This window comes from Procambarus clarkii, chromosome 56, assembly GCF_040958095.1.
Source record: "Procambarus clarkii isolate CNS0578487 chromosome 56, FALCON_Pclarkii_2.0, whole genome shotgun sequence".
Lineage (NCBI taxonomy): Eukaryota > Metazoa > Arthropoda > Malacostraca > Decapoda > Cambaridae > Procambarus > Procambarus clarkii.
In genome coordinates, this window is record NC_091205.1 from 12,167,498 (window position 1) to 12,192,816 (window position 25,319).

Consider the following 25,319-nt stretch of genomic DNA (forward strand, 5'->3'; position numbering starts at 1 on the left):
ATATATATTATATATATATATAATATATATAAATAAATAAATATATATATATATATATATATATATATATATATATATATATATAATATATATAAATATATGTCGTATAGTAGCCAGAACGCACTTCTCAGCCTACTATGCAAGGCCCGATTTGCCTAATAAGCCAAACTTTCCTCAATTAATATATTTTCTCTAATTTTTTTCTTATGCAATGATAAAGATACCCATTTCATTATGTATGAGGTCAATTTTTTTTTTATTGGAGTTAAAATTAACGTAGATATATGACCGAACCTAACCAACCCTACCTAACCTAACCTAACCTATCTTTATAGGTTAGGTTAGGTTAGGTAGCCGAAAACGTTAGGTTAGGTAGTCCAGAACGCACTTCTCAGCCTACTATGCAAGGCCCGATTTGCCTAATAAGCCAAGTTTTCATGAATTAATTGCTTTTCGAGTACCTAACCTACCTAACCTAACCTAACCTAACTTTTTCGGCTACCTAACCTAACCTAACCTATAAAGATAGGTTAGGTTCGGTCATATACCTATGTTAATTTTAACTCGAATAAAAAATTAACCTCATACATAATGAAATGGGTAGCTTTATCATTTCATAAGAAAAAATTTGAGAAAATATATTAATTCAGGAAAACTTGGCTTATTAGGCAAATCGTGCCTTGCATAGTAGGCTGTGAAGTGCGTTCTGGCTACTAGGTACGACATATATATATATATATATATATATATATATATATATATATATATATATATATATATATATATATATATATATATATATATATATATATATATATATATATATATATATATATATACATATATATACTGTGCTACAAATAAAACGTGGAACACTGGAACACAACGTGGCGTATACATTGCCCGAAACGCTATGCGTGCTAGTGGCTTCACAGGAGTGCAGGCGATGAGTCACAATAACGTGGCTAAAGTAAGTTGACCAGACCACACACTAGACGGTGAAGAGACGACGACGTCATTAGCGTTTTGGACAGTAATTCGATTGAGAATGGTCCAGGACGGACCGAAACGTCGTCGTCCCTTCACCTTCTAGTGTGTGGTCTGATCAATTTACAGGAATGTCTAACTTCAAGTCTCTGTACGCTAATAAACCCTATGTACCGTCTTGTATATAAAAAAAAAAATAAATAAATAAATAAATAAATAAATAAATAAATAACAAGTATACGGGGCGCCACGTATATGGCGAATTATGGCAAGTACGGGGAGATTAGGAGATAGTATTGGCGGCCGTCGACGCCTTGCTGCCTCAGTCTCCACTTGTGGACGTTAGGTGCCGCCGCGCTCGTGGGGGGTCTACAAAACGTTTTCCTAACACAGTCTGACTCTTACAACTGTGAACGCCAGCGCTGCATAGTGTGATCTACACTGTTGCGGTATGTAGCTGCATTTTACATTCCTGTGCCGTATACCGTCATAGTGCAGTTGGCTCTTCATTCTCGACACTCAATCGGGAAACCGGGTTCGATTCTTAGGCCGGAGAGAAATGATTGGGCACATTTCCTTTAACCTAATGTGTCTGTTCACCTAGCAGTAAATAGGTACCCGGGAGTTAGGCAGTTGTTGTGGGGTTCCATCCTGGGGTGTGTTTGTATAGCTCGACCTTAGGGGGGCGGGGCTTCGATAACGGCACTGTTGGATATAGTGCCCAGTGTCTTATCAACATGAATCATTTAGCAAGAACAATAATACTTAATAAAGAAGGTAGATTATTAATTGTTGAGACTGTATAAGCCTGATAGATATGTGAAAAAGAAGAAGGTAACAGCTAAAGCTGCCCCCGGGCTCTCTGGGGGTGGAACTCTGCCGGTGTGTATAGGAACGGGGGGGGTGGGGGAGGAGAGGGAAGGAGTGAAGAGCACCTGTGGTGACCTTTCTCTCCTTCCCCCCCCCCCATCCTAACAAGCACATCCCTCGGGGTTAGAAGGAATGAATTTGTGAGGGAGGAAGGTGTAGGGACTTCAGACCTCCAGACCTCTGCCGGCTACATGTAGGCCACACCTGTTTACTGACCAATCAGATAGTATAGTTTTGTCCTGAACATAGAGCAGGACTTAAATAAATTGATGTTTGTTGTTGTTGTTTTAGATTCAGCTACTCTAAACAAAAAGTTCCAAGTAGCAGGGGCCCGTAGTGAACATAAGAATGAAGGTAACTACAAAAGGCCTATTGGCCCATATGAAGCAGCTCTTACTTATATCCACCCAATCTTATTCATATAAATGTCTAATCTGTGCTTGGAACAATCATGGGATCTTACTTCTATTATGTTACGCGGTAATTGGTTCAACAAATCAACAACCCTGTTACGAAACCCGTATTTACTCATGTGTTTCCTAAATCTAAACTTATCTAGATTTAAGTTGGATAAGTTTAGATTTAGGAAAGACCTGGGTAAATACTGGTTCGGTATGTTAGTTTAGGTCATTTATTATGCCCCATACCCATCTTGTGGGCGGTAGTGGAAAGGGTTACAGAGGCACATAATGGGCTCAGGGACTGAACTCCACAATTCATTTAGCTAAGCAAGTTACAGTCTTGATGAGCTAGTTACAGAATTCAATGCACATCGTCGCATCAACAATGGACTCGAGACCGACCACAAGTACGGTTCCTAAATTAAGCAACTGACATATGTGCAGAGTTAATGTCACAATTGATATGTTTGAACTGCACACCGCCCCCCATCCAGTGGGCAGCGGTGGATAGGTTCCAGTCACTTAGTTACTACCTACAGTTAGTAAACTGGGGATATTTGACTAAGATTTCTGGTAGCAGATCATTTTGAATTATTTACACATCTCTGGAACATTAGAGAATGTAATTTAAGCTTCGTCAATCTTTCTTCATGACAGGTTTCAAATTTGCGGGATTTATTTCCCTCCTGATATTTATATCATCAGCAAATTTGCAAATATTGCTTCTCAAACCGGAATCTAAATCATTTATATATATTATGAATAATAATAATAATTCGGAGGCCTGACGGTGGAGTGGACAGCGCTCGGCGTGCGTAGATCTAAGAGTCTGGGTTCGATTCCCGGCAGAGGCAGAAAAAATGAGCAGAGTTTCTTTCACCCTGATGTACCTGTTCACCTAGCAGTAAATAGGTACCTGTGAGTTAGATAGCTGCTACGGGCAGCTTCCTGGGATGTGTGTGTCTGAAAATTAGGATTAAGGACTTGCCCAAAACACTATGCGTGCTAGTGGCTGTACAAGAATGTAAGAGCTCTTGTATAAATTAATAAAAATAAATAAATACATAACAGAGGTCCCAGGACAGAGCCTTGAGGCACTCACAACATTTTCCCACTCTTACTTAACCCCGTTTTACCCCATTTTTCTAAAACTGTTGACATTCTTTCTAAGATCAGATATTATGTACCTCGCCCTGCCCTGGTGACGCTCTATTACTCCCTCATCTATCCTTATCTCAACTATGGTATTTGTGCTTGGGGTTCTACTACCCAAAATCATTTACGTCCTCTAATTATCCAACACAAAGCTACTATTAGAACAATATCTAACTCTGGCCCCAGACAGCACTCGGTACCCTTACTCAAATCTCTGAATATGTTAGATATGATTGCAGTCTCCGTGGTGTAGTGGTAAGACACTCGCCTGGCGTTCCGCGAGCGCTATGTCATGGGTTCGTATCCTGGCCGGGGAGGATTTACTGGGCGCAATTCCTTAACTGTAGCCTCTGTTTAACGCAACAGTAAAATGTGTACTTGGATGAAAAAACGATTCTTCGCGGCAGGGGATCGTATTCCAGGGACCATAGGATTAAGGACTTGCCCGAAACGCTACGCGTACTAGTGGCTGTACAAGAATGTAACAACTCTTGTATATATCTCAAAAAAAAAAAAAAAAATATTGTCATTGCACATCCTCTCATGTGTACTCTATATATTTAAAACTCTGAACTGTAATGTCAGTCCTGACCTTAAAAGCTTCTTAGAAGGTGGTAACAGAACCCATGGGCACCACACAAGACACAAATACCTATTTGATATTCCAAGATTACGACTTAATCAAACTAGAAATGCTCTACAAATCAAGAGACCCAGAATATGGAATGACCTTCCCAATCATGTCAAAGGCTGTACATCTCCCAACCAGTTTAAGATGAAAACTAAGTACTACCTAATTAACTCCATGTAACATACCTTACCCCTAAATGTAACCCATGTCTTACTATTTTTAAACAATGCTGTTTGTTGACCAACTTGTGTATTGGCTATTTTCTACCATGTTCCCCCTTTCTTTTATCTTTTATTTTTTGTTTCAATCGAATTTATACTTTAAGCTCTTTTACTATTAAGTTTTAGTCTAATTTTTTTTTCTTCCACACCTTGCCCGAAACGCTCTGCGTATTAGTGGCTTTAGGTATTTGTATGTACTTGCTCTGTCTATAAATAATCTGAAACTTTTTAACTCTGCATCTATGTATGTACTTTTCCTAAATATAATATTATTATTATTATTATTATTATTATTATTATTATTATTATTATTATTATTATTATTATTATTATTATTATTATTATACTAACTCTTTGTTTCCTTTGGTATAGCCATGCCATAATCCAACTTAATATAGAACCCCCAATACCGTGAGCCTCTATCTTTTTAATAAATTTTTTATGTGGCACTGTATCAAAATCTTTGCTAAAGTCAACGTACAAAAATTATAAATCTTACCACTATCAACTGCCTCAACTATGCTGGAATAAAATGATAGCAAATTTGTTAAACATGAACGGCCATTTGTAAAACCATGTTGTGAATTTTTTATTAATCTATGTTTTACAAGATGAAGACTGATAGTATTTGCAATGTTTGCTTCAAGCAACTTTCCCACAATAGACGTTAAACAAACAGTGAAACTCAAGCCAAACAAATCCCCAGGGCTGGACGAAGTGTTTGCCAGGGTGCTTAAAAAATGCAAAGTGGAGCTTTGCGAGCCACTGTCTACCATATTTAATAAATAATTAGTCAGACAGAGTGCCAGAGTCGTGGTAGGTTGCTAATGTGGTACCAATTTTCAAGAAAAGAGATAGATCACTTGCGTCAAACTATCGGCCAATTAGCTTAATAACATCCTCCCTGGTAACTGCTAAACTAGTCATCCTGTCCTCTTCCACACCAACATAGACTTGTTCGGCTGAAGGCATAATGTTAAGTTCTTCTTTAGTAAATACAAATAAAATATTTATTGAAAATACTACTCATCTCTTCGTCTTTATCAGTTATCTGACCTGTCTCAGATTTTAATGGACCTGTCCTTTCTCTAATCTTTGTTCGATATAACTGAAAAAAAAGTCTTTATGATTTGTCTTTGCTTGCCCCTGCTATGCTAACTTCATAGTTTCTTTTTGCCCTCATTATCTCTTTTTTTAATATTTCTAACCAGTTGGACGAATTCTTGTTCTAAACTGACTTCCCCATTCTTTATCCTTTTGTACCAAGCTCCCTTTCTACCTATAAGGTTCTTCAGATCCTTTGTTATCCATTTCGGGTCATTATTATTCGAGCTATTCAATTTGTATGGAATACTTCGTTCCTGTGCTTGGCTTAGAATATTTTTATATAAGTTATTTTTGAATCAACATCGAAATCTCTTTAACGTGCGCCTGACAGCTGAGTGGACAGCGCTTCGGATTCGTAGTCCTGAGGTTCCGGGTTCGATCCTCGGTGGAGGCGGAGATAAATGGACAAAATGTTTCTTTCTCCCTGATGCCCCTGTTACTTAGCAGTAAACAGGTACCTGGGAGTTAGACAGCTGCTACGGGCTGCTTCCTGGGGGATGTGTAACAAAAAGAAGGCCTGGTCGAGGACCGGGCCGCGAAGACCCTAAGCCCCGAAATCATCTCAAGATAACCTCAAGATATACGTGACCCATCGCTGGGTTCACGTCTCGCTCCAAGATCGTCCCCCCCCCCCCATGCACAGGACACCCCAAAAATTCCTTAGGCCATTAAAATCAGCTTTTCGGAAATCTGGCACTTTAACATAATTTTATCTTACAAATATATTCCATTCAATGCTAAATCTTCTTTGTGATCACTACTCCCTAGCTCACTCACTATTTCGCTGAAGGGAGAGCATGGAGAGTGTCTTGAAGAATATCCTTGATGGCTCGGAGAGTATCCTTTTACGCGTAAAGATGTCTCTGAGAGTAAGTTTAGTTTATAAATATTAGTATATTTTGGTAGCAGTCTTTCCTGTAGACATATATTATTAAATATGACCGAAAAAGTAAGATTAATAATTCTAACACGAATTTTCTCAATCTTTCGTACATTTCTTTTCACTGTTGGAGGTAATTCAAAAATCAATTCTCCAAAATTCATTTTTATTTCTAGTCTGACGCGACACTTGAGCGCGTTTCGTAAAACTTATTACATTTTCAAAGACTTTACACATACACAACTGAATAGAACTTACATATCTCCGATTTGTTTATATCTACATTTGAGTGAGGTGGATGGGGTGAGGTGGTATTTAATAGGGTATTAATTTCATCAACACAAGACAGAACACGAAACAATGGGTATTGAAATGGAAGTGATTGTAGAAAGCCTATTGGTCCATATTTCTTGATGTTTCTATATTGGAGCGGAGTCTTGAGGTGGGTAGAATATAGTTGTGCATTAATTGGCTGTTGATTGCTGGTGTTGACTTCTTAATGTGCAGTGCCTCGCAAACGTCAAGCCGTCTGCTATCGCTGTATCTATCGATGATTTCTGTGTTGTTTACTAGGATTTCTCTGGCGATGGTTTGGTTGTGGGAAGAGATTATATGTTCCTTAATGGAGCCCTGTTGCTTATGCATCGTTAAACGCCTAGAAAGAGATGTTGTTGTCTTGCCTATATACTGGGTTTTTTGGAGCTTACAGTCCCCAAGTGGGCATTTGAAGGCATAGACGACGTTGGTCTCTTTTAAAGCGTTCTGCTTTGTGTGTGGAGAGTTTCTCATGAGTAGGATGGCCGTTTTTCTGGTTTTATAGTAAATCATCAGTTGTATCCTCTGATTTTTGTCTGTAGGGATTTATAAATATTATGAACAAAATTACCTTTGACCATTTTCCTACTACAGGAAAGAATAATGTTAGTTAAGAAAACGTTATGAAAGATTCCCGTGACTATTTTGATTGAAAGCAAAACTATTTTAGCTAAGAAGGATGCGAAGACGATACATTAGACTATTTTACAGTTGAATGAGGAGTGATTTTATTTAAGAAACGTTAAGAAAAGATTGTTTAGTAATTTGTTAAAGCATAAAGTGTAGCTTTGTTTAAGAACAATATAAGTAAGAAATATTAAATTGATAAAGAGAAATACATTAACATAGTTTTGCAATAAGTATATAAATGAGTAAAAGTTTTGTAAATAACATTTGTAAGTAAATAATATAACTTTTGTTAATAACTTATAAATAAATTTTAAATAAATATTTTTAAAGTAAATAAACTGAAAATATATAATTAAATTTGTTGAGAAACAGTAATGCTGTTGATAATATATAACAAAGAACTATTTATGTATAAAGATGTAATTGAAACAATTGTACATTTTGCTTTAAAGAAATACAGAATACACATAAGAATATGAAAAGAGTGTGAACTGAACTTATAGAGAACATGAATACCGTTGAGAACATGCTGAGAACATGCATAACATAAAGAAAACACGTAAAAGGCAGGCAAAAGATCATGTAAGAACGTGTAATAAGTTGTGCAGAGAATCTTGTAAGAACGTTCTGAGAACATGGAGAGTAAGTGTGCAAAGAACATGCTGCAAAAATTTGGAGAACATGGAGATAACATGCAAATATGAAATGAACATTTGGAGAATATTTAAGAACATGCAAAACGCATAAGAAGAAGTGCAGAGTACATGTAAGAATATTCAAAGGACGGAGGAAGCATGTAAGAACGAATAACGATATGCAGAGAACATGTAAGAACATGCCCGGAATATAGAACAGTTGAGCCCTAAACACTTGAGTATTGACAAAATACAGTAAGAAGAATAGTGGTAAAATGCATTGTAAAAGCTGTTTTTACAAGATACATTGTTCCATGAGACGAGAGAGATAGATGTAGAACGGGAAAATAAGAGAGAGAAAAAAAAGAGACATAATTATTTCATTTTACAGGAGCTGGCAATGAGAGGGGGTGAGATACGGAGGAGTTGGTAGGGTGCGAGGGGGGAAGATATGATCGATTGGTGGGGGAGCTGTTGGGGGGCAAGGGAGGATATAAGGAAGAGGGCAGTGCGGGTGTCGTGACTAAGGTTGAGGCAGGGGGGATAGGCGTGGGGCAGGAGTAGGGTGACCGGTGTCGCACGCAAGTGGGAAGATAAGGCTCGTTACCTGACAGAAACCCCTGTCAGGGGGGTTTCTGTCAGGTAACGAGCCTGAGTGTAGGGGTAACCCCTACCTGAGTGTTATTTACATACATACACACAACACACACACATACACACACACACACACATACACACAGTGTGTCAGAGTGGTTGACAAATGGAATGCATTAGGAAGTGAAGTGGTGGAGGCTGACTCCATACACAGTTTCAAGTGTAGATATGATAGAGCCCAATAGGCTCAGGAATCTGTACACCTGTTGATTGACGGTTGAGAGGCGGGACCAAAGAGCCAGAGCTCAACCCCTGCAAGCACAACTAGGTGAGTACACACACACACACATGTAGAATTTTCCCCCTTGAGGAAGGGGGAACACACACTTCCCCCTCGATCAGTGGTAGCTGTGGGTATTAAAGAGCAGGAAGGTTCCAATAGGACAGAGTGGAATGATAAGGACAAAGCGGCAGTGGATGAAATACTGAAGGCACTAGACATGGAAGTGAGCATAGCATTGAGAAGGTTTTCAGGCTAAGCTGGTACAACAAAGATCGAGACCGTGTGTTAAAGATAGTGTTAGCAACAGAGAACACAAAGGAGAAGATTCTAACAAGGAAGAGCCACCTACAATATATGGGAGAATTCAAAAACGTATTCCTCCAGAGGGACATGATGAGGGAGGAGAGCCACGGCGGCCGAAGCAAGGAAGAAACGCAGGGCGAGAGGGGAAAACTAGGAAATCACAGCTCCAACACAACATCCTCAGAGGTGAGGGGGGAACCCACAACCAGCTACCCAGTAACGCCAGAGGGGAGGACAACCCCACCACCCTCCTCTGCATAGAAACCCCCCCCTACCCCAAACCCTCCCTGCCCCCACTCAAATGCTCAGCCAAATCTCCCTCCCCCCAAACCCCATTCCCACCCTGCTACCCCTCCCTTCTCCCGATATGTCCCCCCTCCCCCCTTTTCCTTCCTGTTCTCCCTCCCCTTCATCCCATATCCCCCTGCCCCCTCCCCCCATTCTTCACTTGACCCCCCACCCCTCACCCCAGTATCCACTGAGACCCTGTTATCCACCTCACAAATCCTCACACGCATGGAACAGCTTCTCCCACCAGCAGAACACTCACCAAGGAGATGATTTGAGAAGGGACAGAAGAAAGCGAGCCTCAAGGCAATGTACACTAACATAGATGGAATTATAAATAAAGCAAATGAACTTGGAGAATGGGCACTAGAAGAAAACCCAGACATAACAGCACTCACAAAAACAAAGCTAACGAAAACCATAACAAATGCAGTGTTCCCACAGGACAATTATGTTATGAGGAAACAGAGAGAAGGAAGAGGTGGTGCTGGTGTAGCTCTGCTGGTAAGAAAAGGCTGGGAATTTGAGGAGATGGTTATTCAGGGATGTGAAGGTTTCAGAGACTACATAACAGGTACCGTAAAAACTGGTGGACAAAAAATTATAGTCGTAGTCATATATAATCCACCACCAAATGACAGAAGGCCCAGACAGGAATATGATAGAAACAACATGGCCACCATTAACATATTAGAGAGAGCAGCTTCTGTTGCTAGCATGAATAGATCTGGACTACTAATCATGGGAGACTTCAACCACGGAAAGATAGAGTGGAAGAACAGAGACCTGCATGGAGGACCAGAAACATGGAAAGATAAGCTGCTGGACGTGGCAACAAGGCACTTTCTAAGCCAGCACATCAAGGAACTAACAAGAATGAGAGGAGAAGATGAACCAGCCATGCTCGATCTGATGAGTGGGATATAAGGGAAGTTAAGATGGAAGCACCCTTGGGAATGAGTGATCACAGTGTATTGAACTTTGAGTACCTGGTAGAGCTATAAGGCACTACGGGCTCACCATAGCCCGTGCTACTTGGAACTCTGTTCCAGGTAGCGAATCTTTAACAACAACAACATGGTAGAGCTAGGAATTATCTCCCCAAAAAAGAACTAGGAAACAAAAGGCTGGCATACCGAAAGGGGAATTATGAGATGAGAAGTTTCCTAAGGAAAATACTTTGGGACACAAACCTCAGAGCTAAGTCTGTATAAGATATGATGGACTATTTCACCCAAAAGTGTCAGGAGGCAGTAAACAGGTTCATCTCGGCCCAAAGGGAAAAATCCGAGAAGCAAATGAAGAATCCATGGTATAATAGGGCATGTATGGAAGCAAAGGGACTGAACAAAAGAGTGTGGAGGAACTTCCGGAATAACATAACACCAGAAAGCAGAAAGAGATACCAGAGAGCCAGGAATGAGTATGTTAGGGTGTGAAGAGAAGCAGAGAAAAATTATGAAAATTATATAGCAAATAAAGCCAAGGTCGAACCAAAGCTACTCCAGTCACATTAGGAGGAAAACAAAGTTAAAGAACAGGTAATGAAACTTAGAACAGGCGAGGACAGGTACACAGAGAATGACAAAGAGGTGTGTGAAGAACTCAACAAGAGGTTCCAGGAAGTCTTCACAATAGAACAAGGTGAGATCACTGTGCTAGGAGAAAGGGAAGTAAACCAGGCGGCCTTCGAAATTACGAGAGAGGAGGTCAGGAGACACCTGCTGGATCTGGATGTTAGAAAGGCTGTTGGTCCAGAGAGGATCTCGCCATGGGTACTGAAAGAGTGTGCAGAGGCACTTTGCTTGCCACTCTCCATAGTGTATAATAGGTCACTGGAGACGGGAAACCTACCAGAAATATGGAAGAGGGCGAATGTGGTCCCAATATACAAAAAAGGCGACAGGCAAGAGACACTGAACTACAGGCCAGTGTCCTTGACTTGTATACCATGCACGGTGATGGAAAAGATCATGAGAAAAAAAACTAGTAACACATCTGGAGAGAAGGGACTTCGTGACAAATCGCCAACATGGGTTCAGGGAGGGTAAATCTTGCCTGACTGGCTTAATAGAATTCTACGACCAGGTGACAAAGTATAAGCAAGAAAGAGAAGGCTGGGCAGACTGCATTTTCTTGGATTGTCGGAAAGCCTTTGACACAGTACCGCATAAGAGCCTGGTACATAAGCTGGAGAGACAGGCAGGTGTAGCTGGTAAGGTGCTCCAGTGATAAGGGAGTACCTAAGCAATAGGAAGCAGAGAGTTACGGTGAGGAGTGAGACCTCAGATTGGCGTGAAGTCACCAGTGGAGTCCCACAGGGCTCTGTACTCGGTCCTATCTTGTTTCTAATATATGTAAATGATCTCCCGGAGGGTATAGATTCATTTCTCTCAATGTTTGCTGATGATGCCAAAATTATGAGAAGGATTAAGACAGAGGAGGACTGCTTGAGGCTTCAAGAAGACCTAGACAAGCTGAAGGAATGGTCGAACAAATGGTTGTTAGAGTTTAACCCAAGCAAATGTAATGTAATGAAAATAGGTGTAGAGAGCAGGAGGCCAGATACAAGGTATCATCTGGGAGATGAAATTCTTCAAGAGTCAGAGAGAGAAAAAGACTTGGGGGTTGATATCATGCCAGACCTGTCCCCTGCTGCCCATATCAAGAGGATGACATAAGCGGCATATGCCAGGCTGGCCAACATAAGAACGGCATTCAGAAACTTGTGTAAGGAATCATTCAGAACCTTGTATACCACATATGTCAGGCCAATCCTGGAGTATGCAGCCCCAGCATTGAGTCCATATCTAGTCAAGGATAAGACTAAACTGGAAAAGGTTCAGAGGTTTGCCACCAGACTAATACCTGAGCGGAGAGGTATGAGCTACGAAGGAAGACTACGGGAATTAAACCTTACTTCGCTGGAAGACAAGAGTTAAGGGGGGACATGATCACCACATTCAAGATTTTCAAGGGAATTGATAGGGTAGATAAAGACAGGATATTTAACACAAGGGGCACGTGTTGGTTATCTGGGGCTTTAACTCAAATATGGAATTATTTAATCATGAAAATTAATATAATCGAAGGACCACCCACTTTTGAGAAAAGAGGGAAAACAAATAAAGGGATTATAAGACTGACACTATAGAACCAGTGCCTATGTGTGTTAAATTATTTAACAATCACTTAAAGAGAATGAATGGACTGTATTACTAATTGATTAAAGTTAAAAGCCTCAAATATCAACATTGGGGGGGGGATATTTCTAGAAATTCATATATATCTAGGAACCAGTGTGGTTCGTCACCAGTTTATTAATGAGGTTTACTTAGTAGAGTAATAGAATCTTAACTAGAATGTAGATTCTAAAGGATCATGAAATATTAAAGGCAAACTTATTGAGTACTGAACAGTAAATTATTGTTTTTATATTGGGAGGACAACATACACACCTGTGACACTAATGGGAGGACAACATACACAGCTGTGACACTAATGGGAGGACAACATACACACCTGTGACACTAATGGGAGGACAACATACACAGCTGTGACACTAATGGGAGGACAACATACACACCTGTGACACTAATGGGAGGACAACATACACAGCTGTGACACTAATGGGAGGACAACATACACACCTGTGACACTAATGGGAGGACAACATACACACCTGTGACACTAATGGGAGGACAACATACACAGCTGTGACACTAATGGAGGACAACATACACACCTGTGACACTAATGGGAGGACAACATACACAGCTGTGACACTAATGGGAGGACAACATACACACCTGTGACACTAATGGGAGGACAACATACACACCTGTGACACTAATGGGAGGACAACATACACAGCTGTGACACTAATGGGAGGACAACATACACACCTGTGACACTAATGGGAGGACAACATACACAGCTGTGACACTAATGGGAGGACAACATACACACCTGTGACACTAATGGGAGGACAACATACACAGCTGTGACACTAATGGGAGGACAACATACACACCTGTGACACTAATGGGAGGACAACATACACAGCTGTGACACTAATGGGAGGACAACATACACAGCTGTGACACTAATGGGAGGACAACATACACACTGTGACACTAATGGGAGGACAACATACACAGCTGTGACACTAATGGGAGGACAACATACACACCTGTGACACTAATGGGAGGACAACATACACAGCTGTGACACTAATGGGAGGACAACATACACACCTGTGACACTAATGGGAGGACAACATACACAGCTGTGACACTAATGGGAGGACAACATACACAGCTGTGACACTAATGGGAGGACAACATACACACCTGTGACACTAATGGGAGGACAACATACACAGCTGTGACACTAATGGGAGGACAACATACACACCTGTGACACTAATGGGAGGACAACATACACAGCTGTGACACTAATGGGAGGGACAACATACACACCTGTGACACTAATGGGAGGACAACATACACACCTGTGACACTAATGGGAGGACAACATACACACTGGACACTAAGGGAGGACAACATACACAGCTGTGACACTAATGGGAGGACAACATACACACCTGTGACACTAATGGGAGGACAACATACACAGCTGTGACACTAATGGGAGGACAACATACACACCTGTGACACTAATGGGAGGACAACATACACAGCTGTGACACTAATGGGAGGACAACATACACAGCTGTGACACTAATGGGAGGACAACATACACACCTGTGACACTAATGGGAGGACAACATACACAGCTGTGACACTAATGGGAGGACAACATACACACTGTGACACTAATGGGAGGACAACATACACACCTGTGACACTAATGGGAGGACAACATACACACCTGTGACACTAATGGGAGGACAACATACACAGCTGTGACACTAATGGGAGGACAACATACACACCTGTGACACTAATGGGAGGACAACATACACACCTGTGACACTAATGGGAGGACAACATACACAGCTGTGACACTAATGGGAGGACAACATACACACCTGTGACACTAATGGGAGGACAACATACACAGCTGTGACACTAATGGGAGGACAACATACACACCTGTGACACTAATGGGAGGACAACATACACAGCTGTGACACTAATGGGAGGACAACATACACACCTGTGACACTAATGGGAGGACAACATACACAGCCTGTGACACTAATGGGAGGACAACATACACACCTGTGACACTAATGGGAGGACAACATACACAGCTGTGACACTAATGGGAGGACAACATACACACCTGTGACACTAATGGGAGGACAACATACACACCTGTGACACTAATGGGAGGACAACATACACAGCTGTGACACTAATGGGAGGACAACATACACACCTGTGACACTAATGGGAGGACAACATACACACCTGTGACACTAATGGGAGGACAACATACACAGCTGTGACACTAATGGGAGGACAACATACACACCTGTGACACTAATGGGAGGACAACATACACACCTGTGACACTAATGGGAGGACAACATACACAGCTGTGACACTAATGGGAGGACAACATACACACCTGTGACACTAATGGGAGGACAACATACACACCTGTGACACTAATGGGAGGACAACATACACACCTGTGACACTAATGGGAGGACAACATACACACCTGTGACACTAATGGGAGGACAACATACACAGCTGTGACACTAATGGGAGGACAACATACACAGCTGTGACACTAATGGGAGGACAACATACACAGCTGTGACACTAATGGGAGGACAACATACACAGCTGTGACACTAATGGGAGGACAACATACACACCTGTGTACACTAATGGGAGGACAACATACACACCTGTGTCACTAATGGGAGGACAACATACACAGCTGTGACACTAATGGGAGGACAACATACACAGCTGTGACACTAATGGGAGGACAACATACACACCTGTGTCACTAATGGGAGGACAACATACACACCTGTGTCACTAATGGGAGGACAACATACACACCTGTGTCACTAATGGGAGGAAAACATACACAGCTGTGACACTAATGGGAGGACAACATACACACCTGTGTCACTAATGGGAGGAAAACATACACAGCTGTGACACTAATGGGAGGACAACATACACAGCTGTGACACTAATGGGAGGACAACATACACAGCTGTGACACTAATGGGAGGACAACATACACACCTGTGACACTAATGGGAGGACAACATACACACCTGTGACACTAATGGGAGGACAACATACACAGCTGTGACACTAATGGGAGGACAACATACACACACCTGTGACACTAATGGGAGGACAACATACACAGCTGTGACACTAATGGGAGGACAACATACACAGCTGTGACACTAATGGGAGGACAACATACACAGCTGTGACACTAATGGGAGGACAACATACAATCACCTGTGACACTAATGGGAGGACAACATACACAGCTGTGACACTAATGGGAGGACAACATACACAGCTGTGACACTAATGGGAGGACAACATACACAGCTGTGTCACTAATGGGAGGACAACATACACAGCTGTGACACTAATGGGAGGACAACATACACAGCTGTGTCACTAATGGGAGGACAACATACACAGCTGTGACACTAATGGGAGGACAACATACACAGCTTTGTCACTAATGGGAGGACAACATACACAGCTGTGACACTAATGGGAGGACAACATACACACACCTGTGACACTAATGGGAGGACAACATACACAGCTGTGACACTAATGGGAGGACAACATACACAGCTGTGACACTAATGGGAGGACAACATACACAGCTGTGACACTAATGGGAGGACAACATACACAGCTGTGACACTAATGGGAGGACAACATACACAGCTGTGACACTAATGGGAGGACAACATACACAGCTGTGTCACTAATGGGAGGACAACATACACAGCTGTGACACTAATGGGAGGACAACATACACAGCTGTGTCACTAATGGGAGGACAACATACACAGCTGTGACACTAATGGGAGGACAACATACACAGCTGTGACACTAATGGGAGGACAACATACACAGCTGTGACACTAATGGGAGGACAACATACACACACCTGTGACACTAATGGGAGGACAACATACTCAACTGTACCACTGTAGTAGATTGGGTTAAATACACATCTATATATATATAGAGAGAACAATTTCACAAATATTGGGATCAAAGAAGTCTTTAAATAACAAACCGACTCTCCTGTCTAATAACGATGGTCAGCTTTCAGCCTCTGATTCTGCTATTGAGTTCAATAGGTTCTTCTCTTCCATTGGTTCATCCCTTGCTAATGATATTCCATCTTCCAGTACTGACATTAAGGACTATCTTACAGGGAACTATCCCCAGTCTCTGTACCTAAAGCCTATTAATTCCATTGACGTCAATGAGATAATCCTTTCCCTTAAAACCAAGTCTGGTGCCCTTGAGGAGATACCAACTTTAATCTACAAAAAAGCCTCCAGATCTTTAGCCCCTGCTATTGCTTTGCTCTTCAACAAGTCACTTGAACTCCAAACCTTTCCAGATATTCTAAAAAAAGCGAGAGTAACGCCTGTCCACAAATGTGGTGATCTCACAGATGTTAACAACTACAGACCTATATCAATCCTGCCAAACTTGTCTAAAATTTTTGAAAAACTAATCTATAAGCAGCTTTACTCATATCTAGCCAAACTCAATATACTTAGCCCTTGCCAATATGGCTTCAGGCCCAAAAAAAGCACTAACGATGCACTTATTAGTATGCTTAACTCGATTCATACAGCTCTTGATAAAAATGAGTTCCCTGTTGGGTTATTTGTGGACCTGCGTAAAGCTTTCGATACTGTCAACCACCAAAACCTTCTTCTTAAATTACATCATTATGGTGTCAGAGGACACTCCCTACAATACCTCAAATCCTACCTTTCTGACAGGCTCCAATGTGTTTCTGTGAATAATACAATTTCTCCCACCCTACCCATCAACATTGGTGTTCCCCAGGGCAGCATACTTGGCCCTCTCCTCTTTCTCATCTACATTAATGACCTTCCAAATGCCTCCCAACACCTCAAACCAATCCTATTTGCTGACGACACAACCTTCATTTACTCCAGTCCTGATCCCCTTGTTCTAAATGCCACAGTAAATACTGAGCTAAATAAAGTCCATCTGTGGCTAACTGCCAACAAACTCACCCTTAACATTGACAAAACTTTCTATATTCTGTTTGGCAATAAATCCTCTAATCAAATAAATCTCAAAATAAACAATACCCAAATTTGTAACAAATTAGATGGCAAATTCCTTGGCATTCTCATTGACCACAAGCTGAATTTCCAGGGACACATTCTAAACATATCAAAAAAAGTTTCAAAAACTGTGGGCATTCTTTCTAAGATCAGATATTATGTACCACGCCCTGCCCTGGTGACTCTCTATTACTCCCTTATCTATCCATATCTCAACTATGGTATTTGTGCTTGGGGCTCTACTACCCAAAATCACTTACGTCCTCTAATTACTCAACACAAAGCTGCTATTAGGACAATATCCAATTCTGGCCCCAGACATCACTCGGTACCCCTACTCAAATCCCTGAATATGTTAGACATTAAGTCACTGCACATTCTCTCATGTGTATTATACATATATAAAACGCTAAACTGTAATGCCAATCCTGATCTCAAAAGCTTCATAGAAGGTTGTAACAGAACCCATGAGCACCACACCAGAAATAAATACAGTTTTGATATTCCTAGAGTACGACCTAATCAAACCAGAAATGCTCTACAAATCAAGGGGCCCAGAATGTGGAATGACCTTCCCAACCATGTTAAAGACAGTACCTCTCTCAACCAGTTTAAGTTAAAAACGAAGCTATACCTAATAAATTCCCTGTAACCTACCTTACCTCTCTATTGTCAACCCATGTATGTTTTTTGTTTTTTTGTTTTTCAAATCAACGCTGTTTTAATGTAATTTTCTGTAATAATTTGTAATTGTATTTGTTCTGTTTTTTCAACAATGTTCCCCCCCTCTTTTACCCCTATTTTTATTTGTACTCAACGCATTTTTTTCTTTTTACCCATTAGTTTTAAGCTTTAGTCAGTAGTGTTTTTTCCTGCCCGAAACGCTTTGCGTAATAGTGGCTTTAGGCATTGTATGTACTAGCTCTATCTATAAAGCCAACAAACTTTGTAAAATCTCTTTATGTATGTACCTTTGCCTAAATAAAAATTATTATTATTATTATTATTATTATTATTATTATTATATAAACACTATACACTGGTATCGTGGTAACTACTCGGGTCCAGTTTTAAAATAACATTCAATTATTGTGAAGGTTTGAAGAGCTGAATGACCCAAATTTTCACGAGAATACCAGACGGTGAAGAAGGAAGAACTTGTGAAGGACAAAAGTGAATGAGCCTAACAACACACAACAGTTGCCTAATTCAATTTAACTCACCTAACTAACTCGTTGCCTTTATACTTCTAGATGAACAGTTACATTAGGTGAATTAAAACATACCCAATCATCTCTGTCCAGCCCAAGGATCGAACACGGGATCCCTGATTGTTCGTCTAGAATGTTAGGATTTTACAGTCTGTAAACGTTCATTATCCTCTTAACAGAACTTAAATCAAATTATAGATGTTGGATAAAAATGTGTACACACAGATTTTAAACACTCGAATGCCTTATGATAATCATTTGTGTATAATTCAATCTTTCGTTTGGTTCCAGAGGGACGACAGTCATGGGACGGAGCCGCAAACTGTCCAGTAAGCTCCTCAAACGAACAGCTGAGAACCGACAATCGGCTGATGAGAAACAGTGTAACGAGGATGAGCAACACACTGAGAAACATCAGGAGAATGGAGACATACAACAGGCCGGCGAGCACCAACAGGCCGGCGAGCACCAACAGGCTGGTGGTGCTCTCACCAAAACCAAAACCCATCGCTGTAACATCTGCCAGTTGACATTCGCCACAACATTAAGCTTTGAAAGACACATGAAGAGACATGAAGCAAACAAACCACATGAGTGCCAAGACTGTGACAAGAAATTCGTAACAAAATCTGGCCTCGATATTCACAGAAGAAAACACACAGGTGAGAGACCATACAAGTGTGACAATTGCTCAAAGGCCTTCACAACACGATCAGTACTCATTATGCACATGAGAGGTCACACAGGTGAGAAACCTTATGAGTGCAATACTTGTGGTGCAAGGTTCACTCAGAGTGCAACTCGAGCTGACCACATGCGGCGTCATACAGGAGAAAAACAATACCAATGTACCACTTGCCCAGAAAAATTTGTTACGAGAATAAATTATCGTGGGCACATATTGTTGTGTCAAAGAAAAAGTAAGATTGAGTGTAAAATATGTAAAAAACAATTTACCTCCAACCTTAAACTTAAAAACCATATGGTTAAACATTCAAATGAAAGACCATTTGAATGCGGAGAATGTGGAAGAAAGTTTAAAAGCAAAATTTCGGTGGCAAGTCATCTAAAATCCGTACATTCAAATGAAAAACCTCACAAGTGTGACATATGCATGAAAAGATTTGCAGTAAGAAGTTCTCTTATCTTGCACACGATGACTCATACTAATATTGGCAGAGTTCAGTGTGAACAATGTGGAAGGATGCTCAACTCTAAAAGACATGTTCTCCGTCACCAAACTTCACAAACTGGATGCAAGAGAAACTATGTTTTTAAACCATTCTTTTGTAAGCTATGTGGAACCCAGTTTAATAATGACAGCACCGCTCGAAAACATAGAAGGATCATGGATTGCACGAAAACACATGTACGTTTCTTATGTGACTTCTGTCGTGAGGACTGTAAAACATACGAAGGACTTCTAACGCATCTGCTTGATCATGCTGAACCTGGAAGGAAAGGTTATGACAACTTACTCCATAGAATGACTCATAGCAAAAAACGTATCAATCCAGCCTGGGTAGTGAAGGTTTACAACTCTGATACAGTTAGTACGTCAAGAGACAGCAGTGGTGCTTACATTAATATCGACCAACGGCAAGTCACAAGCGTCCCTACTGACCATACACCAGCTGTTCACAACAGCACAGCTGTGCACCATCAACGAGACAATGTAGTCTATCACAAAACAGCTATAGACCATCGCAAAACGGTTGTAGACCATCACGAAACAGCTGTAGACCATCACAAAACAGCTATAGACTATCGCAAAACAGCTATAGACCATCACGAAACAGTTGTAGACCATCGCGAAATAGCTGTAGATTATCACAAAACAGGTATAGACTATCGCAAAACAGCTGTAGACCATCACGAAACAGATGTAGACCATCACAGAACAGCTGTAGACCATCACAAACCAGCTGCAGATCATCATAAAACAGCTGTAAACGTCTTATCTCAGGATTCGTGTTTTACTGGTGAAACTAATTTTGATAAGATAAACACGAATGATAAGCTAAATAAGTATGAGGGTAGAAAATATCTCGGAAATACAGAAGCATATTATAATTTAGACAGTAATCACATGAATGGTATATGGGGAACATGTCGAGTTCTTGGCAACAACTATATTTTAACCAGGGAACTGCAGGTGAGGGATAAATGTGACATAGGAGTGATCAAACATGCTTGTGTGATGCACAGATGTTATCCCATGATTAGGGAGGCAGAAGAAGTGGGTCTAAAAGTGGAGACAGAGGATTATAACTTAGAAAGTAAACACATTAATGGTATATGGGGAAGATATCAAGATCTTGGCAACGACTGTTATTTAACCAGGGAACTCAAGGTGAGGGAAAAATGTGACATAGAAGTGATCAAACGTGCTTGTGTGATGCAGAGAAGTTATCCCATGATTAAGGAAGCAGAAGAAGTGAGTGTGAAAGAGGAGAATGAGACAGTGGATAAATGGGAAGAAGAGCCGGAGATGCAGAAGACATCAGATAGACAGTTCCTAGAGAGCACCTCACTCCTCATCGTCAACGGTATCACCACAATCAAGCGTGAAGCGCCTCATCCTGTTCCTCACACTTCAGTACCTCATTATTGATAATATGTTCGACCATCCAACAACTGACTACCTCACAGCCTCACCCTTGGCTACCTAAAGCTTGACTGTCCTGTACTCTATCACCTTTATATTGCTTATCATTAGATACATTTCTTGAACATTTCACATTTGTTAGTTTACTTCTTGTTTAGTATTGTCTTCATTCCATTTTATCTATAACAACAAAATTAACTGAATTATTTTAAGTTTTGCCTGAAATGCTTTGCGTATTAATGGCTTTATTTATTATCATTAATATTATATTATTATTATTTACACAAGCAGGTCACACTAGCGTGATATATCAATGAAAAAAATTGGAGCAAGACGTATTGTAGATTCGATTGAATCCCATCTTGAATAACTTTTACAATGTTGTTGTCCAGAGGTAAGGTGCACGGCTTGGGAGTACCCTGGTCGAGGGTTCGAAATTATTCGAATTTCGGATATCTCTTTCTCCTCTCGCTGAAAGAAGAGTGAACCAAGTATACTACCCTGCAGAACGCCAATGTATATTGGTAAAACAGGAGAAGTAGACTCGTTCACTGAAACATACTGTTGCCTGTCACTGAGGTAAGATTGCAAGTACTGTAGAGAGTGGCTTCTGACTCCATAGTGTTGGAGTTTGAGAGAAGGTTATTGTGGTTAAGTGTCAAACGCATTACCTAGGTAAACAAACAGAGCAATGTGGTACACATTTTTCTCAAGAGCTGCATGTAATAGGTTAAGCATATTTATAAGAGCATCACTGGTGCTTTTATGGGGCATGAAGCCATATTGGCTTGAACTGAGTATATTGTGTTTATCGAGAAACGAATAGAGCTGTTTGTACAGGAGCTACTCAAAGATTTTGGACAAGGTGGGAAGGCCTGATATTGGTCTGAAATTGTTGATTTCGGGGAGATCTTCACTCTTATGGACTGAAATGACTTAAGCAAGTTTTTTTAAGAGCATCAGGGAAGGCTTGGAGCTCCAGAGATTTATTGTAGAGCAACGCTATTGCAGGAGCTAGAAACCTGGAGGACTTTTTATAGATTACGGTTGGTATCTCGGAAGGGTTACAGGATTTAGTTTTAAGTGACAGGGTAATATAAAAAAATATAAGGAGTTAGCTGGGAATATGTACAGAGGCTCACAATAGCTGTCAGAGAGGTTTCCGCTCACATTACTAGGGATGCTGGGATCTCATTTGCCAAGGAGGTGCCAATGGAAGAAAAGAAACTATTGAATTTAGTAGCTGTCTCAGCGCCTGATAACATTCTACTATTTCCAGCTAGGAATATATATAATTTTTTTTATCCAAGTTCTTCTTTGACCCTAATATCTGGGAAATAGTGTCCCATATTTTCTTCTTGTTACCTTTTATAAGTTTAAAATTATTTTCATAGTGGGTTGCCTTGACTTTTTTTAATATCTTAGAAAGCAGTGAGGAGTATTGCTTAGTCAATTCCCTGGGAATGATATCAAGCCTGCATTTCTTCTCATATTATTTTTTTTTATTTATTTAAGTAAGTAAAACCTTATTGAGTCAAGAGTTGATGGCCCTTTTAGTTGAGACTTGCTTACTAAGTAAACGACAGTTATAGAGGCTTCGAGTTGTGCGAAGAAATGTCTGCGCTCTTAGATTAACATTAGTCATATTTCCAAATTCCGTTTCCCAGTTTATGTTGCAGCAGCAGTTGTAAAATTACTTATGGAAGCTTCAGTAAGCAGTCTAAAGCTTGTTTTCTTTGTTTGAGGAGAAGGTTAAAAAATGTCGGTTAGGAGAAATGTTGGGTAGTGGTCTGTTGTATCATCGGCGATTATTCCTGAGCTTAGTGGAGAGGTTAAGGTAGTCCAAATGTGGTCAAGGGTGGAGGCAGTTTCAGTAATTCTCGAGGGTTTAGTAATCAAAGGCAAAAACATACAGGAGTTCATACAGTTGAGGAGGCTGGCAACAAGTGGGTTATCAGGCTGGCATAGATCAATGTTGAAATCTCCAGTTAATATTAGTTGATTTTTGTTAAGCTTGTTTTATATTATTAAGGTTCTAGGCTTCGAATTTTATTCGGCTACAACAGTATTAGGAATTCTGTAGACTGCTCCCAAAGTTAAGTTGGTGTTCAGGCCCTTCAATTTGAACTGGGAAAATATATACTCTCCATGTATATATACTATATATATACTAGATTTGATCATTTTTGTACGTGATAGTTCCATATGGTAATAAATTAAATTGAATGCACTAAATTGTTAAATTAGTGTACCACCCACCTCTCTGGTTAGGTCTACAGTTGTGGATAGCAGAATAATTGGGAATATTATATAGTTGGGTAATGTCATCATTTAACCAGGTCTCAATAAGAACAACAAGGGAGAATTGGTAGTTTAGTGATTGCAATAAGGTACCAACATCATCATGGTGTTCGCTAAAGAGGCCTTGCATTGATGTTAATTAGAGACACATTATGGTTATTTGATAATACATTGTTGGCAAGTTTTGCTCTGTAGTACTTACAGTTGGTATCGTTAAAGTGATGGTTGTGATAGACAGTACATGAGAGATTCAGTTGAGGGTTATTATAGTTGAATGTAATTCAGTTTCGAGCAGCCTATATGTCAGTGTTCTGTTTCACGTGATTTTGTTTGTAGAACAATTTACATTTTTATAACTAACTTTTACGCTATTATTGATGTTATATTACTGAATAAATTTATACCAATTTGCCTCACTTTCATTCCCAGAAACTCTGTGAGCAGGAGCTAGGACCAGCGTCACTCTACAAGATGTTAATGAATACTCGTTATCAAGGATTTTAGACTAAACACCATAAGATAGTGGAGCTTTTTCCCAGTGAGCACCGTTGGTTGAAAGCGACCGACGTTACACACTGTTTATTGTGTAACATCGGTCGCTTTCAACTAACGGTGTCCACTGTGTTGTAATTATTTCATTCACTCAGGAATATTCTCCTACATAATGAACATGAGAAGATATTCTCATACTTTACCCACGTATTCAGGGATATATCAGGAGCGGTTGAGGGCCACAGGGCTAACAGCAACGCAAACCAGGCACGACGAGGCTGACCTCATTGAAACTTTTATAATATTGAACAATTTGGAAAATGTTGATCCTGATAATTTCTTCAAAAGGTCAGATGTAGCAAACAAGGAACAACGGTTTCAAGCTCAACAAGCATAATGTAGGACTAAGAACAGGTGATGCTTTTCCACCCACAGGGTTCTTAACCCATGGAACCACCATGTTCCACCATGCGGATATAAAGGTCTGATCAGCAATGTTTCCAATACAATATATATATATATATATATATATATATATATATATATATATATATATATATATATGTCGTACCTAGTAGCCAGAACTCACTTTTCAGCCTACTATTCAAGGCCCGATTTGCCTAATAAGCCAAGTTTTCCTGAATTAATATATTTACTATAATTTTTTTCTTATGAAATGATAAAGCAACCCTTTTCTCTATGTATGAGGTCAATTTTTTTTTATTGGAGTTAAAATTAACGTAGATATATGACCGAACCTAACCAACCCTACCTAACCTAACCTAACCTATATTTATAGGTAAGGTTAGGTTAGGTAGCCAAAAAAAGCTAGGTTAGGTTAGGTTAGGTAGGTTAGGTAGACGAAAAAACATTAATTCATGAAAACTTGGCTTATTAGGCAAATCGGGCCTTGAATAGTAGGCTGAGAAGTGCGTTCTGGCTATTAGGTACGACATATATATATATATATATATATATATATATATATATATATATATATATATATATATATATATATATACATATATATATATATATAGTATAGTATAGTAGGCATCCTTCAGTCTCGGGAGACTATGGAGTTGCGCCCTAG

General features: G+C 40.2%; 1 protein-coding gene across 1 annotated transcript; it reads left to right on the top strand.

Moving 5' to 3' along the window:
* Positions 1-1,317: 1,317 nt before the first annotated feature.
* Positions 1,318-24,143, top strand: LOC123770835 (uncharacterized). The gene is made up of 2 exons (XM_045763009.2): positions 1,318-1,436; positions 19,117-24,143. Exon 2 carries the CDS (start codon positions 19,130-19,132, stop codon positions 21,437-21,439), a length of 2,310 nt encoding a protein of 769 aa, XP_045618965.2. The 5' UTR covers positions 1,318-1,436; positions 19,117-19,129; the 3' UTR covers positions 21,440-24,143.
* The last annotated feature ends 1,176 nt before the right edge of the window (positions 24,144-25,319 follow it).